This window comes from Platalea leucorodia (genome assembly GCF_965183815.1).
Source record: "Platalea leucorodia genome assembly, chromosome: Z".
NCBI classification, from domain to species: Eukaryota; Metazoa; Chordata; class Aves; order Pelecaniformes; family Threskiornithidae; genus Platalea; species Platalea leucorodia.
In genome coordinates, this window is record NC_138858.1 from 90,439,739 (window position 1) to 90,456,098 (window position 16,360).

At 42.9% G+C, this 16,360-nt stretch overlaps 1 protein-coding gene across 1 annotated transcript in view; it reads right to left on the minus strand.

The window, feature by feature from the left end:
* LOC309602160 (dedicator of cytokinesis protein 5) overlaps positions 1 to 16,360 on the minus strand; it is an 84,664-nt gene that overhangs the window by 41,657 nt on the left and 26,647 nt on the right. Inside the window, exons 5-16 of the mRNA XM_082335528.1 lie at positions 15,467 to 15,563; positions 10,374 to 10,522; positions 9,382 to 9,517; positions 9,076 to 9,233; positions 8,290 to 8,371; positions 7,355 to 7,484; positions 6,564 to 6,636; positions 4,868 to 5,010; positions 4,102 to 4,227; positions 3,415 to 3,539; positions 2,933 to 3,031; positions 750 to 822 (exon numbers count right to left, since the gene is read on the minus strand). Coding sequence (XP_082191654.1) covers positions 750 to 822; positions 2,933 to 3,031; positions 3,415 to 3,539; positions 4,102 to 4,227; positions 4,868 to 5,010; positions 6,564 to 6,636; positions 7,355 to 7,484; positions 8,290 to 8,371; positions 9,076 to 9,233; positions 9,382 to 9,517; positions 10,374 to 10,522; positions 15,467 to 15,563 — 1,391 coding nt within the window. The remainder of the gene's footprint in view (positions 1 to 749; positions 823 to 2,932; positions 3,032 to 3,414; positions 3,540 to 4,101; positions 4,228 to 4,867; positions 5,011 to 6,563; positions 6,637 to 7,354; positions 7,485 to 8,289; positions 8,372 to 9,075; positions 9,234 to 9,381; positions 9,518 to 10,373; positions 10,523 to 15,466; positions 15,564 to 16,360) is intronic.

Genomic DNA, 16,360 nt, shown 5'->3' on the forward strand with positions numbered 1-16,360 from the left:
TGATGTGATGGAGCTAGCAAACTGTGATCCACAGTAGAAAGAGCTCTCTTTCTTTCCCCCTCATCTCAAGGCACTTAATAGCTATCTGCAACTACACAGAAACCTAAAGAATCTCTCGCCACACAATTTTGGTGGTTAATTGTGCTGCTAGATGGACATATATAAAATTGTATAGATATTTTGGTTAGGATTTTGCGAATCTGCTTGTGAGGTATGGATGTGGAAGTATGTCACTGCATCTCCCAGGTACCTTGAGAGAATTTTTTTTTGAGAGCCTTTGAAGGGCTTAGTCTCACATTATTGATCTTGTTTCAGGGCTCTGAAGTCATTTGATGAAACTTCTGGCTCTAACTTTCTCATTAGCCTTTCATTAACCTAATTAGAAATCCTCCTATAGGAAGACCAGTAGAAGTCCACCAGGCCTTGCAGTGAATTTTGTGAAGGCCCTGAAATAAATTAAAAACACCACCATACACTGAGAAGCCAAAGCATCAATAAGCATTGACAACTGTCTTTCAAGGGGGCTAACATGTTGTTCCCTATCTAATTTCAGTTTTAGAACAAAACCAGCACCAAACCTTTTTTAAGGCTGTAAAAAGTTTGAATTCTTTTTCTTTGCTTGCAAGAAAATCCACAACACTGGAAATAAGTAGAAATGCAAGCGCTACAACTTTGGCGGATACTCAGAAAATCTCAATGAGGGTAGGAAGAGTACAGTACTCCTGCAGATCTTCGTTTCTGATACTTACATTCCTGTGATGACCGATGACGGAAAGTGAATCTTAAATGGCAACGACTGACTTCTTCTATTGCAATGGACACCTGCACACGATAACACAATGAAAACCACAGCACCAGCATTCTCTGTCTCCAGTCACAGAATCATAGAATCGTTAAGGTTGGAAAAGATCCTTAAGACCATTAAGTCCAACCATTAACCCAGCACTGCCAAGTCCACCACTAAACCATGTCCTCAAGCACCACGTCTACCAGTCTTTTAAATACGCCCAGGGATGGGGACTCAACCACTGCCCTGGGCAGCCTGTTCCAATGCCTGACCACCCTCTCGGTGAAGAAGTTTTTCCTAATATCCAACCTAAACTTCCCCTGGCGCAACTTGAGGCCATTTCCTCTCATCCCATCGCTTGTTACTGGGGAGAAGAGACCGACCCCCACCTGGCTACAGCCTCCTTTCAGGGAGTTCTAGAGAGCCATAAGGTCTCCCCTCAGCCTCCTCTTCTCCAGGCTAAACAACCCCAGCTCCCTCAGCCGCTCCTCACCAGATTTGTGCTCCAGACCCTTCACCAGCTTCGTTGCCCTCCTCTGGCCACGCTCCAGCACCTCCATGTCCTTCTTGTAGTGAGGGGCCCAACACTGAACACAGGACTCAAGGTGCGGCCTCACCAGTGCCCAGTACAGGGGCACTGTCACCTCCCTGGTCCTGCTGGCCACACTATTCCTGATACAAGCCAGGATGCCATTGGCCTTCTTGGCCACCTGGGCACACGGCTGGCTCATGTTCAGGCAGCTGTCAACCAACACCCCCAGGTCCTCTTCAGCCAGGCAGCTCTCCAGCCACTCCTCCCCAAGCGTTGCCTGGGGTTGTTGTGACCCAAGTGCAGGACCCGGCACTGAGCCTTGTTGAATCTCATGCAGTTGGCCCCGGCCCAACGATCCAGCCTGTCCAGGTCCCTCTGCAGGGCCTTCCTACCCTCCAGCAGATCGACACTTCCACGCAACTTGGTGTCATCTGCAAACTTACTGAGGGTGCACTCGATCCCCTCGTCCAGATCATCAGTGAAGATACTGAACAGGACCAGCCCCAACACTGAGCCCTGGGGAACACCACTGGTGACCGGCCGCCAACTGGATTTGACTCCATTCACCACCACTCTCTGGGCTCAGCCGTCCAGCCAGTTTTTAACCCAGCGCAGAGTGCACTTATCCAAGCTGTGAGCAGCCAGCTTCTCCAGGAGAATGCCGTGGGAGACAGTGTCAAAGGCCTTACTAAAGCCCAAGTAGAGACCATCCACAGCCTTCCCCTCATCCACTAAGCGGGTCACCTTGTCACAGAAGGAGACCAGGTTAGTGAAGCAGGTCCTCCCTTTCATAAACCCATTCTGGCTGAGCCTGATCCCCTGGTTGTCCTGCACGTGCCACATAATGACACTCAAGATGATCTGCTCCATGACCTTCCCTGGCACCGAGGTCAGGCTGACAGGCCTGTAGCTCCCTGGATCCTCTTTCTGATCCTTCTTGTAGATGGGTGTCACATTTGCTAACTTCCAGTCATGTGGGACCTCCCCGGTTGACCAGGGCTGCTGATAAGTGATGGAAAGTGGCTTGGCAAGCTTCTCTGCCAGCTCCCTCAGTATCCTCGGGTGGATCCCATCTGGCCCGTGGACTTGTGAGCATCCAGGTGGAGGAGCAGGTTGGTGACTGCCACCTCTTTGACAACTGGGGCTTCATTCTGCATCCTATCTCCATCTCCCAGCTCAGGGGCCTGAAAACCCCAAGGATGACCAGTCTGACTATTAAAGACTGAGGCAAAGAAGGCATTAAGTACCTCTGCCTTCTCCTCTTCCTTCGTGGCAATGTATCCCTTCGCATCCAACAAAGGAGGGAGATTCTCCTTGGCCCTCCTTTTGTCGCTGATATATTTGTAGAAACATTTTTTGTTATCTTTAATGGCGGTGGCCAGTTTAAGTTCTAGCTGGGCCTTCGCCTTTCTAATCTTCTCCCTCCATAACCTCTCACAACATCCTTGTGGTCCTCCTGAGTTGCCTGCCCCTTCTTCCAAAGGCGGTAACCTCTCCTTTTTTTCCTGAGTTCCAGTCAATTTACAGGACATTCTGATACTGATGCACCTACTGATTTTAAATTAGTTCCATTTTCTACACAAAGGAAACAAGACTGTAAATTACATTCTTACCTTTACAGTTTCATACCAGCAAGGCTGCTTGACTTGGTAATAAACAACAGACTTATATTCGGAGACACCTTCATAACCAGCACCAGGATGGATAGCTTTCTTTGGACAAAAAGACAAGGGGAGGAGGGAAAAGGGAAAGGTAAGGTCTAGAATGAAAGCAAGAAGTATCTTAGGTCAGAAAATTTCAAAGCATGTAACTGTCAGTTACTCAAAGTCTATGCCTCACAGCCAAAGGAACGCAACATGTGTCACCTCTTTGAAAGTTTTACAGAATCTTTAAAGATTTGCTCACATCTCTTATTAATGTAAAAAAAAAAAAAAAAAGTCAGTGAGTATTCAAATTTGGTCACTGAGATCACCTATAATAGCTCTTGTTCATTATCACACAGTCCTTGCATAGAGTTGATAAATAAGAACCTATGGACTGGAGCTATCATCTAGCAAACACACAGCCTTGTGACCTCCTGCAAAGGCCATCATACCTCTTGGAGATTTCCATCTTCATCATGTACAGACATGGTGACTTCTACATTCTTGGGAGTCTTCTTCTTCCCTTTGTCAAACTCCCCTTGTATCAGGGTGACGTAGATATCATTTCGAACATCACCTAAAATTCATAGTGCTTAATGAGCTGTTTTTCTCATACAGACGGTTGTACAGGTTAACATTTAACATCCTTGGGTATCACCTTATCCTTTTCTTCTTCTTAGCCTTTACTGATACCAGGTAATTAACGACACCCAACATCACACCATTTCATCTTCATCTCAAATTATACAAAAGTCTTTAAAAATGTACCATTCTCCATTTTTTTAAACCTCTGTCTTTACGTAACTTTTTTTTTTTTAATGCAATGAGCTCTATAGGGCAAAATCCCCTTTGAATGGATTAAATAGAGCAGGGTCAAACCTACAGGCAACAAAAATGTCTCTTGGACTAAGCAGAAATTTTCTTCCAAAAAGTACACACACTATCATTTTTCAGTGTAAGAAAGGAAACTTACATTTTCAACTTCTTTGACAAAAAAAAATAAAAGACTGGCTGGATGTTTCAAGAAAAATGAAAACAAATTTTCTGATGGCTTTAAAATAAATCTGTTTATAGCAGAAATTCTAGAATTTCATCTGGCTCTTTCGCTCCACAGAAGCGTAGAGGCATATGGTACCTACCAGGAAGGATTATCTCAGGGAATCCCATTTTGCGAGCCACAGCAGTGGATCTGTCTACAAGGTGGGAAAAATCCTTTTGAACCTGCACTAGATCGCCAGGAAGCAGTTTCAGGGAGACCCAAAGACCTAAGAAAAGAAAGGTAACACTTGTCTACTGAGAAAAAAAAAAAAAAAAAAAGAAAGTATAAACCCATGAAATTTAAGCCTATGCTTAAGAGAAACCATTTCTTCATGTGATCTCCATGCCTTAAATATCCCAAGCTGGTTCTTAGTTGGCCCAGTTCTCTCTCCCCCTAACACTGGCGAAGACCTTACAGGGTAGATTCTCTGAAGTAAAATACAAACTTTCTGAGATGAATCCGCTAGTGTATTTGAGTAAGGCCAGACACACAAGCAAGAGCAGAAGAATCCTGAATAATGCAGTTTAAAAAGCCATTTAGAATATGCAGTCATATTCACTTAAAAATATTTTATGTCCATATAAACAGGTTTATCCTAAAAATATCACCTTATTTGCTAAATAAGTCACAGCGAGAGAAGTTCTTTTCACGTAAGAACAGCTCCTGTTTTGATCTTTTTTTAGCTCCCAATCTGCTGGGATGACAGACAGCCATTACAAAGACCACACGTTTGGCTCAGGGAAGGTAGCAAACTCCAGTAAGACTTGATCTCTGGACTTTCACAGGTCATTTATTTTCCTTTGTAAGCACGGGGAACCCTTCCCCGCACCAGGTTTTTACATTAGCTTCTCGTCTGACTGTTGTACCTTGCCCTTTATGATTCACTTCCTTTGCAGCGATGACTTTGTTGAAGACAGAAGTGAGGGGCTCATTTTCTCCAATCACATGAGAAGTTATCAGTGGGGACATGATTAGCTGTCTCTGTCTGATGTATGTTTCCATGGCAATCCTGAGAAGAACAACAATAGAGACCGGGAAGCAGACAGACTAACATCAAACATGTGCTCTGCAAGAAGAGGGCTGGCCAACAGCTGACTGTTTTCCAAAGACTTTTTTTTTTTTTTAAAGGATTCCATGGGAATTTTTTTTTCTTTTTCACCTGCACAAACCCAATGGCAATACATATAAACTCTCAAACTAGGAAATACATCACAGTGCTAGCTCACGCTTAGGATAAGTAACATTGACCCAAAGACTCCATGACTACATTTGTATCATACTGAAATACCAGCCTACAGGACGACCATAAACATAGCCAGCTCTACTTTGGTCTTGTTTTCCATCCACAGACTGACTGCCTTGCCGACCTGTGAGAACAAGTCCAGCTATGGGCTACCACGCAGGAACAGCTCAGCACAGAGCCTTGCGCTCCCATCAGATGAGCTGAGCCCTGTCTTCAGGTGTGCCTCAGAGCTGTCCCTAAGAGACTATGTAGATTAACCAGGGATAAGTTAACGTAACTAACGACTGCTGTGAGAACATACGAGTGATGAACCTATCCCTAAACACAAACACGCGTATTGAGCTTTGCATCTTGAACCCGACTTCACTCCTGTACCCACACCCTCAATAATGAACCAAAGCAGACACAAAACGAGGTCTCCACAGGCTCCCCATCCTTGTAGAGGTGACCAGATTTGGATATAAACTCAGCCTCATTAGAACAGAAGCAAAATGAGGTGGGGGGGAAGGTAGCAGACTAACATTATCTTGCAAAGGAAAAGACATCCTTCTTTCCAGCCCTTCAGGCCCTGAAAGGGTGGGGGGGAAACAAAGCCCCACACAATCTCCCCTGAAAATACCTTGTAATAACATATGGCTACACCAAATGGATTGCTATATTTAGGACTGTAACAACATGGCTAAGTCTACCCAAACAAGCTTCATTTTAATTACTGGAATGTGCCGAAAAAGTGAGCAATCAGAGAGCAGGCAGAACACACAAGTCTAACTAGCAATACGGGAACGCAAAAGACTTTTGGGCTTGAATTTCTTTCCCAGAAAGAGGGAGAAATCCCTTTCCTATTGTCCTCTGAATCTCCCTTACAAGGTAATCTGGAAAGTTAAGAGGCAGACAATACGCAGGGTCCTGCACAATAGTGACAAGGAGGAGTTGCGTTCTCTACGCTCAGGTCTTTCTGAAAATCTTGCCTCTTAACCCCCTAATGGTTTTGAAGGTCACATCCCTCAGACCCCACAACGTTATTTTGCACTGTGCTCTTCTTTCTTACCTCAGATGATAATGGGTACCTAGCAATTTCAGCTGCATTGCCAAAACTCCCTAAGCAATTTAGGCTGTCATACAGACATGTAAATCAAGGGAACAAAGGCTTCAGAGGACTGACAAAAATCTTTTCCTTCAAAGAGCTGACTACTGCCATAAGCTAATCTATTTGTAGAGACCTTGGTACACTGCCAGGCTCCCATACAAATTTGTCCTTCTCCAAAGGACAACTGCTTTAAATAAGCCAGATGTGATGAACTCTGAAGTCCAGTACTTACTGCTGAAATGGAATAAAATGTTGCTTTTCCTCATCATCCACCTTTCCGTGTATGATATCAGTGATGTCCATCACTGCAATGACACAAGTTCATCACATAGTTTTGCCAAGTTGCTAAAGAATACAGAGAGCGCTTTCCCCTATCAGAATGGAAACAACAGTTGCTTATTTTGGGCCAATGCCACTCATGACAGCAACAGAGCGCACCACTCTCATCTTAACTTTTTAAAAAGCACCTTTTCATTGATTCAGCCTATGGTAATGAATGTGAATATACTCTCTGACAATAAACAGGTGGGACCCAGGCATTTCAAGGCAAAGAAGCTACACTTAGATTTCAAATGCTGATTATTTTTAAATTGTTTTTCACCACAAACTTCATGCAAGTCTCTTCACAAGAGATCACAGGAACTGAACAGGAACTGGATGTCTCATTCACCAAGGCTCCTTTAAAAACTCCAGCTTTACCCCACTAGTCATGAGGAGCAAATCCCTCTTTGACAAAGATCTGAAAAGCCTACGGCACTGATGGCAGCGTGTTATCTTTTTAGGCGGTGACAAAACAAAAAGTGAACAGTAACAGGATTTCATCTTCATATACAGCTTTCTTTATAAGTTCTTAAAGGGGTACTATATGCAGCTCAGTATCAGAATCTCCACTTTAAAGCCAGAGATGCTGACACGAAGAGATTAGTAGGCTTTGCTGACATACAGCATATATTTCCCAATTCCTAGCCCACTGTCCCAGTCACTGGGCCGTGCTATTTTCTCCATTGATGGAATCTGTCATACCTGCCACACCAAAGGGCCTCCGGAGTCCACAAGTATGTTTCTTCCCATCTTTCAGCTCCATATGCCCCACCCTCACAATCTGACACACCAAGCTGATTTTTGGTCTGATCAAGTCAGAACTGCTTAAATCCTAGAAATTAATTAAAATAAAGTTGTATCAATCTGTTTTATGAATGGAAGAGAAGACGACAGAGAGAGTAAGGCTTTTTTGTTAGATTGTACACACATACAAGAGGAAATCTATAATTTTTTAGAAAATAAAACCTGCTCCCTTTGAGCCCTAAGGGAAAAAAAAAAGAAAAAAACAAACCACAAAAAACCAACAACAAAAAACTACAAAAACACTAGCAATTTCGACACAGCAATTTCTAAACATCCCATTACTCTTTGATAACACACCCCAGCAACAGTACTGGAAGGAGAGTAAAGGATGTTAATTGCCAAAGTACTAGATCCTGATGACCAGGCAGGTAGTTTGTGCCACCTTTGCTACTTGTCAGAAGTTATTCCATTCATGTGCAGTTCTTCGATTAACATCTTGTTGCAAATAACAAACTCCAACACAGAAACCAATCAGCAAAGCAATGAACTGAAAAACAAACAACTATGATCTCAAGCTTAGATTTTGGGTACAGCTAGGCTCCAACAGAGCAGTGTTTATTAGGATTTTCAGAAATGCCCGGGCGAGCAACACCCACTGACAGTACTACTGCAAAATAATACACCTTTACTAATGCTTTGGACTGACATACAAAAAAAAATACCTTTTCAGCAGCATTCCTCTGAGGCTGCCTATAACATGTTAAGTGTCCATGAAAACACCCCAAAATGCCACTTGTGACCTCTCCCTGCTGCATAGGGAGAGGGAAAGAACGCAAAACTCAGATGTCTGCAGCATGGGGAAGAATTTCCAGGCTGTAAATACAACAACTTACCGTAAAGACTGCGTGAAGGTTATTTAGTTTCTCAATTTCTTTAGGCATCCCATTACTGCCCCAACGAACCAGGTAATTTTCACTGCAAACAAAGGGGGGGGGGGGGATATAAAAAAATCAACACCTGACATTCCCATTACCTGGCAAAAGCTCAAAAGCATTTTAATCTTTTAGGAATATCTGAAAAATTCTGCCAAAATCTTCTATCCCAAAGTGATTCTGAAATGACTCATTTCAGTGAAGGCAGAAGGCAGGCACGATGTGAATGAGTACTCTCAGTTACTTCCCTATGCAACTCTGACTGCACGTCCACACCTGATAAGCTTCAATGATGGAGACAGAGGGTGCCTGACACGTACATGCTTCCTTGATAAAGTTCTTCATGTCTTCTCCTACCAGTACAAGATGCCCAACTCTTAGGTGTGAATTTGCACCGACTTGACAGCAAACATCATGCATATACATGATTTAATGGGAAGCAATTAATCAAATGCATCAAATCTAGTGAGAACAGTAGGAAAATTTAAGAACATAAAGAGACAATCTGGGATTTTGACTAACGTATCACAGAAATGCCCAGCTTTAAGAAGGAGAGTGCATGGACTCAGAACCTTGACTTCCTATCTCATCTGAAATTAAATAACCCCCTTCCAAATCACCACTGCGGCAGCAACCAACAGAACTTTAAAACCTATCTGCTGGATCTTCCTTTCTAACCTCTACTGGCTTTTTTAGAATGACCACAGTGATGACTAAATTGCTTATGCAGCTACAAAAAAACCCTACCTGATGAATTTGGAGAGATCAGGATCATAGAGGCTCATTAACAGCTCTGCATCTTCCCCAATATTGCAGACAAAATTCTTGAAGTTTACATACAGGCTATATGTATGTGTTGTGTTGAATATTGGCTGCCCTCGGAGGTCCAAAGTCTGTTGCAGGGACTGCAAAGAAGGAGAGTACTCCCATTAAAAACAAACACAGAAGAATTTAGTTCTGCTGCCAAAGTAGCACAATATCCTTAAGAGGAATGCACAAATACAGTGGGTACTAGCTACTTGAAGAGGACAAAGCCAGTGACAAGAGATGTACCTTCTCTTCCTGGATTCTTTCATCAATCCTTTTGGATGCAGTTTCATGGGACTTGAAGAGAGAGATTGTGCTAGTTTCGTCTGGGTCCAAGATGTTCCCATTGTCATCTCGTACAACCAGGTCCAAACCTAGGATCCTGAGTAGCATGCAAGTCATCAGGACAAAAGAAGCAACACAATATTTAAGAAGCAAAGGTGACTGAAAGAGCACAAACCACAGATCAAACTGTGAACAGCACCAAGCACCAATGCACACCAGCTCCATTCCTTGTAACAATCACATTGCTGGTTTTCCTGTCCTGAAATACTTACCCCTCACTCCCTGTTTTCCCATTAAAGGGAAAAATAATTAGTCAGGTAACTTAATTCTAAGATGACATCATCTTTGTTCTCTCTCTTTTTTTTTTTTTTTTTTTTTTTTTAAAAGAAGGTATGTGTATCTATCAAGCTTACGGATTATGGCTAATTATTATTTTTTGCCATAAGCTTTCTTCTTAATTGACTTATTTGACCTGAGTCAAGTCTGACAGGCAGATAAATGAGTTCTGGAGACAATCCCTGTTCTGTACAAACCAATGAAAGGTGGAGTTTTGGTGGCCTATAGAACTGTATTACTCAGTTGCTGATAAAGCAGTTTAGTTCATAACCAGCATCCAAATCCTGGCTCCAGCGAGCCAGGCACAAATTGTACTCCGTGGGAAATACCAGCATGTGCCAGCACTTCTGCAGAATTAAGACAGGTAAGGTTTCCTGCCAAGTCAAAGAGATTGCTGGCATATGAAGAACCAACTGCTACATGCCCACCTGCCAGGCTAGTCACATTCTGATGGGGACTGAAAGCTGTAATTATCCCCTTTTCCAAGGAAAAATGTAAAGCTTAGTTCAGTGTTCCCTCTGCGTGGTCATTTACACTGCTTTGTATTAATAGCCATCTAGAGCCTTTACTGGGATTTTGGATTCTCCCCCGCCCTCAAGACATAGTTTGGAGTTTACCTGTTGCCATAGTCAATCTTAGCAGTGACTTTCTTCTTGAGCTCAGCTAGCTCATCTTTGGGAAGAGTTCCAGACAGTATCTGTGACCGCCATTCTATCAGGCTGTAAGTCATTTGTTGGACATGCCGAAACTGTGTTGTCTTGTTATCCTACAGGAAAAAAGGGACAATTTTAAGCTAGTGATAGCCTGAAAACAATGAGCTCAGTAAGCTTTCTGAAATGTACTCAATTGAATCTACCATGCAAGCTGTATTTAACTAAAAATATCTGAGAAACTGGCACCATACGACACTACAAGATTAGACCCATGGAACAAATTCTCCAGTACTTTGCACTGCCAACGTTTAAGTGTCTCAAGATTTGGGGTCTTCACCTCAGGACATTATATTTCAGAAAAACCTCACAGACAAAAAATAGACTTCTGGTGTTTCCCAGCACTTAAACTGCTACGATGGGTGCTTTTTATATACAGGACAGAGAGGTGATGTTAAATGATCACAATTGTGTCCCAGCACATTGAGACAGGAATGCCAACTTAATATCATAGAATCACAGAAGGGTTTGGGATGGAAGGGACCTTTAAAGGTCACCTAGTCCATCCCCCCTGCAATGGGCAGGGACATCTACAACCAGATCAGGGTGCTCAGAGCCCCATCCAGCCTGGCCTTGAACGTTTCCAAGGATGGGGCATCCACCACCTCTCTGGGCAACCCGTGCCACTGTTCCACCACCTCATCGTAAAAAATTTCTTCCTTATATCCAGTCTGAATCTACCCTCTTTCAGTTTAAAACCATTCCCCCTTGTCCTATCGCAACAGGCCCTGCTAAAAAGTCTGTCCCCATCTTTCTCACAAGCCCCCTTTAAGCACTGAAAGGCCGCAATAAGGTCTCCCCGCAGCCTTCTCTTCTCCAGGCTGAACAACCCCAGCTGTTTCAGCCTTTCCTCATAGCAGAGCTGTTCCAGCCTCTGATCATTTTTGTGGCCTCCTCTGGACCCTCTCCAACAGCGCCATGTCCTTCCCGTGCTGAGGACCCCCGAGCTGGATGCAGGGCTCCAGGGGGTCTCACCAGAGCGGAGCAGAGGGGCAGAATCCCCTCCCTTGCCCCGCTGCCGGGGATGCAGCCCAGGGTATGGCTGGTTTTCTGGGCAGCGAGAGCACATTGCCAACTCATGGCCAGCTTTTCATCTATAGGTACCCCCAAGTCCTTCTCCTCAGGGCTGCTCTCAATCCCTTCATCCCCCAGCCTGTATTGATACCAGGGATTGCCCCGACCCAGGTGCAGGACCTTGCACTTGGCCTTGTTGAACCTCATGAGGGTCACACAGGCCCATTTCTCCAGCCTGCCCAGGTCCCTCTGGATGGCATCCCATCCCTCAGGTGTGTCACTGCACCGCTCAGCTTGGTGTCATCTCCAAACTTCGTGAGGGTGCACTCGATCCCGCTATGTCATTGATAAAGATATTGAACAGCACTGGCCCCAGAACGGACCCCTGAGGGACACCACTCGTCACTGATCTCCATCTGGACATCGAGCCATTGACCACTACCCTCTGGTTGCGACCATCCAGCCAATTCCTTATCCACCAAACAGTCTGCCCATCAAATCCATATCCTTTTAATTCAGAGATAAGGATAATGTGAGGGACGATGTCAAAGGCCTTACAGAAGTCCAGATAAATGACATCCACATACAAAGCTTCTTTCTCCTTACCTCTGCCACTCTTAGAATGTGTGACACTGGGCCAGTCATTTTTTTATGCATGTTTCCCGTTTGTTTTGCCTATTTAGATCGTAAGACTCTGAGGCAAACATTTTATTTGCATTTCAAGTCTAAAGGTGGTACCAAAACATAATGACGGATGACCAACACTGAAGCCTACATAGGCTTTTTCTCATGTCTGTTCCTCCTATAGCTTTCACCAACCTAAAGAACTCTTCAGCCTCTTTGTTACATATAAAAAAGGTTTCTTGTCACCAGAATACAACACTAACAACATGGTTAATTGGAATCTCTGCCCTCCACGCTGTTTACAGCGTTAGCAACTATGTTTTAAAGCCATAACTTTAAGCAAATTGAATCCATGGACTCATTTTCATGGCTGCCTGCTCTCTTATCCTGTCCCATCATGCACTCAAAATCCATTACATTAAAAAAAGGAATAGCAACAAAACGCAGCGGTATCTGGGATCCACTGCTTCCCTGCCAGTATGCATATTATATTTCAAGGTTCATGTTCTACCTGCTGGTAACTCACACATGGATTGTCGTGTCCACATGCGACCTCCAGACAAGAATTTCATGAAAATCAGAGTAGCTCTGTGGAAACACAATGATCTCTCTGGCTGGTGTCTATCAGCAAATAAGGCTGAAGATTATCTGCTCTTCAGAGGACTCATTTTTCTTTACATCTGTACAGAACTTAATGCAATGCAGTCTTGACAGATCCCATGCTTTTAAGCAGTAGTTGCTCAGAACCCACCATGCCAGAGGTTGTCCCCAAATGCAATAAAAATATCATGTCTGGATTCCAGACACCACCTCCCCAATCTACCCAGGTACTCGCTCGTGTTTGCCGCAGTCATTGCATTTTCACCTTTTGCTATGAATGCAGCACCTGTAATTATAAAGCACCGACTGAACAGGACATCAGAACCTGCTTTGTGAAGAATGTCCTCCTGCCATTTCTACTGTTATCATCTTTAATTAATGAAAGTACTTCTCATGCTATTCACTGGTTCCACCCTAATAAAATTAGTCACACACCTATACACCTCTTTCCTATAGTTTCAGACTCCAAGGCTGATGCTGTAATTAAAAAAAATAGATAGCTATGTGGTAACCTACTATATTTGCAGCAATATGCACTTAGATAAGTAATTAAGCCTTAAAAAGTGTCAGCTATACCATTTGTACCATTCAAAAGGGAATCCAGGCCTCGTCCCCTCCTCACCACCGCAGAGGGAGCCGGTCACTAGGATGATTCTGACTTGCACCAAGTGTCAAGTGCAGCTCATTTTCAGAGGGTAGTGCCACAAATCAAAGGACATTAAACTTTGATCTACTGAGACAATGTTTATGGTTATGCAGCTCCAAAATGACTGTCAAGAGGTTTTTGACTATACCTCACCCAGCAGCTAGTGGGAATTGGCCAATGGTATATTGCTGGTACATTCAGGCAGCAGCTGACTAGCGTCAGCTCTTGATCTGAAAGCTGTTAATGTTTAACTATGAAGCCCAACTGCTCCCACACAGCAGAAAGAGACTCATTCAAATTATTTCCCCATTCTGGTCTCTGCAAAGAGCATGAATGATATAAACCACTCAGAATTTGCCCCTGAGAACACAAATCTATAAATAGCCATCTTCCTTTTAATTTTGGTGAACGCGAAGGGGCTGACAGAGGCTAGATAAGTCTTTTGGTTCTTATAGGGAAGATACTAGAGATATATTTAGTAAACAAAGAAAAAAGCATGTTCTTAACTTGTGTAAAAATAATTGCTACGATAAAGCAACTTGTGTTAGCTTTCATGGAAATATAGAGCAGAACTCAATTTGACAGTTAGATAAAGCTGAATTATCTCTACAGCTGTTTACATCAGCTAACTCCTATTAACTAATCAAAGTTAAAAACTCTCACCCATTTTTATATTTATTTTGCAGTGGAGATATACCCACTGGTGCAATGTTTGCTGAAAGAAACTGAAATTAAAGAAGTGAAAGGAAATCTACCAAAGAAAAAAAATCCCCTGTATTTCCTTTTTCTCCTCAAATACCTCCTTCCTCCTTTAGCTTTTTTGGTTTTTGGGGGGGTTTGTTTTTGTTTTTTTCTTTTTATACATACTGCAGGGGAAAATAAAATAAACTCAAATCCATTTCAAACCACAACATTTTCCAAGACTATTATAAGACTTATGTTCGTCAAGCACAGGCACATGAAAGATTTCTGCTCTTAAGAAAAATAGATTCAGAAAAAAAAGAAAAAGAAACCAGGAACAAAACTCTCTTTTCACACAGTAATAACATCACATACAGCTCCTCATTAAATTAAGAGGGCGGAACAAATTCTCGTGGCTTCGTGGTGCACAAACAAAACGTACTTGTGGCCTGGTGAAATTTTCAATAGGAGAGCTTGCTCTGGGTAAACTGAATGGCTAGAGCTAATTTAAAACCATTATCTCGTCTTAATTAAAGTCTCAGAGCACATACTATGCAGGCTGAACTCACTACTAACCAAGGAAAAATCAAGCTTGACTCTCTTTAATGTGCCTTAATAATCACCTTCAAAAGAAGGCAATTCATTGTGAACTCCAATTGTGTTTCTTTGAGCAAGAATGCATCCACCTTAGCAAAACTACCAAATCCACGTACTACCTTGGCTTCTGACTTTTCTGAGGTGGCTATCATACGGCCAGGCCACTAAACAGATTTAGTAGATGAAAGGTCTCTCCCCAGCCTTATGAGAACTAAATGTATTATTTGACTTCTGACAGGTCAAATCTTCCCCCACCGCACATGGCCCCAATTCTCTTCCCATCCTTTATCTATCTCGCCTGTTTGAGCTGTAAGTACTCTGGGGTGAGGATCAACCATTTATTAAGTACCTACAATACTTCTAGAAAAACAGAGTTCACACTTGTTAAAGGTTCTGTTAAAACACCACCACAGTTTCTTGCACAACTTTCTCACACAACTGAGACATCTTGCCCTCGCACAGACGCGTGACAGGCAAAGCAGGAACCCTTATTTTACTAGTGAACTGTGACTCACACACACAGCCCCAACCAGCTGACACGATGCTGAGGGTGACTTGTGCCAGTCCATGCTTCATCAGTGCTGTGTCATCAATTACTCAAGAACGGCAAACACCCATAGCGTAGACCAAACTGCAGTTCTGCCTGTGATCACACATCCCATTCAGTGGGGAGCAGACCATTTTTAGCCTCTCTCAAGACCAATTTTACAATAATGATAGTTTTACAATTCTGCTTAACTTTCTATGCAAAGTCTTAAAGCGCCCTGCAAAAAGCCCAGTCTCATCTCATCTGATCTGAGGTTATTTAATAAAACACCAACCACTGAAGAAACCTTACCACATATAACTTGTGCCAGATAACTGCCCACTCCCTCAGGGTAGAAGTGAGTTCTTGTCCAAGGGGCAATTCACTTGGAATCACTGTTTCATGTTGTCTAGGGGTAAAAAAAAAAAAAAGGAGAAAACAGAAAAAAGTGTTACACTCGAGATTAAAACTTAGTAGCAAAACATCCTTTTTTGATAAATGCGTAAACAGAAATTTCAGAGGGCTGGCTATTCACACAATTCACTCATGATGCCAAGATTCTTAAATTGTTCAATTGGTTCTCCAACACACACGTGCGCATTCATTATCCATTTTTAATGCAAATATGTTTCAAGTTTCTTTCAGTCTTGTTCGTTTCAACTGATCTGTTCCAGAAACATAATGCTAAACAGACAGAAATTAAGTTTGGAAGAATCACCGCTTGCAATGGTAACTTGGCCACAATAACTAAAAACAAAAGAAAAAAAAAAAACCAGGAGAGAAAAAAAAAGTACTTTCTAAAGTCTCTTCCTTTGCAACTGCTGTTTTCCTCTCACTCTAACAATCACAGAATCAGCTCTAAGAATCAAATGAGGAGTCATTTCCTTAAATGTTTTCCAAGACAGGAAGGAATCCACACTCCTGCTGGCTACTTGGCTGCGAGCAGGAGTGTGTTATGACTTGCAGGAGTCCCCAGAGGAGCTAAATGTAACTTGATTGACCTGCCTCGCTACTAACTTGTCTAGCAGAGCTTTCTTATTTTTACAAACAGTGTTCTCCTGCACCTATGCCTACAATTGTGGTATCTACAATACTCTGAAAAAAAATAAAGTTATGCAGCTCCAGAAGTCTAGCACAGGCGGTATGCCCTGCTGCACGCACAGACCAGTAGCACTCACTACAACCACCGCTGCTTAAGTTTCACTT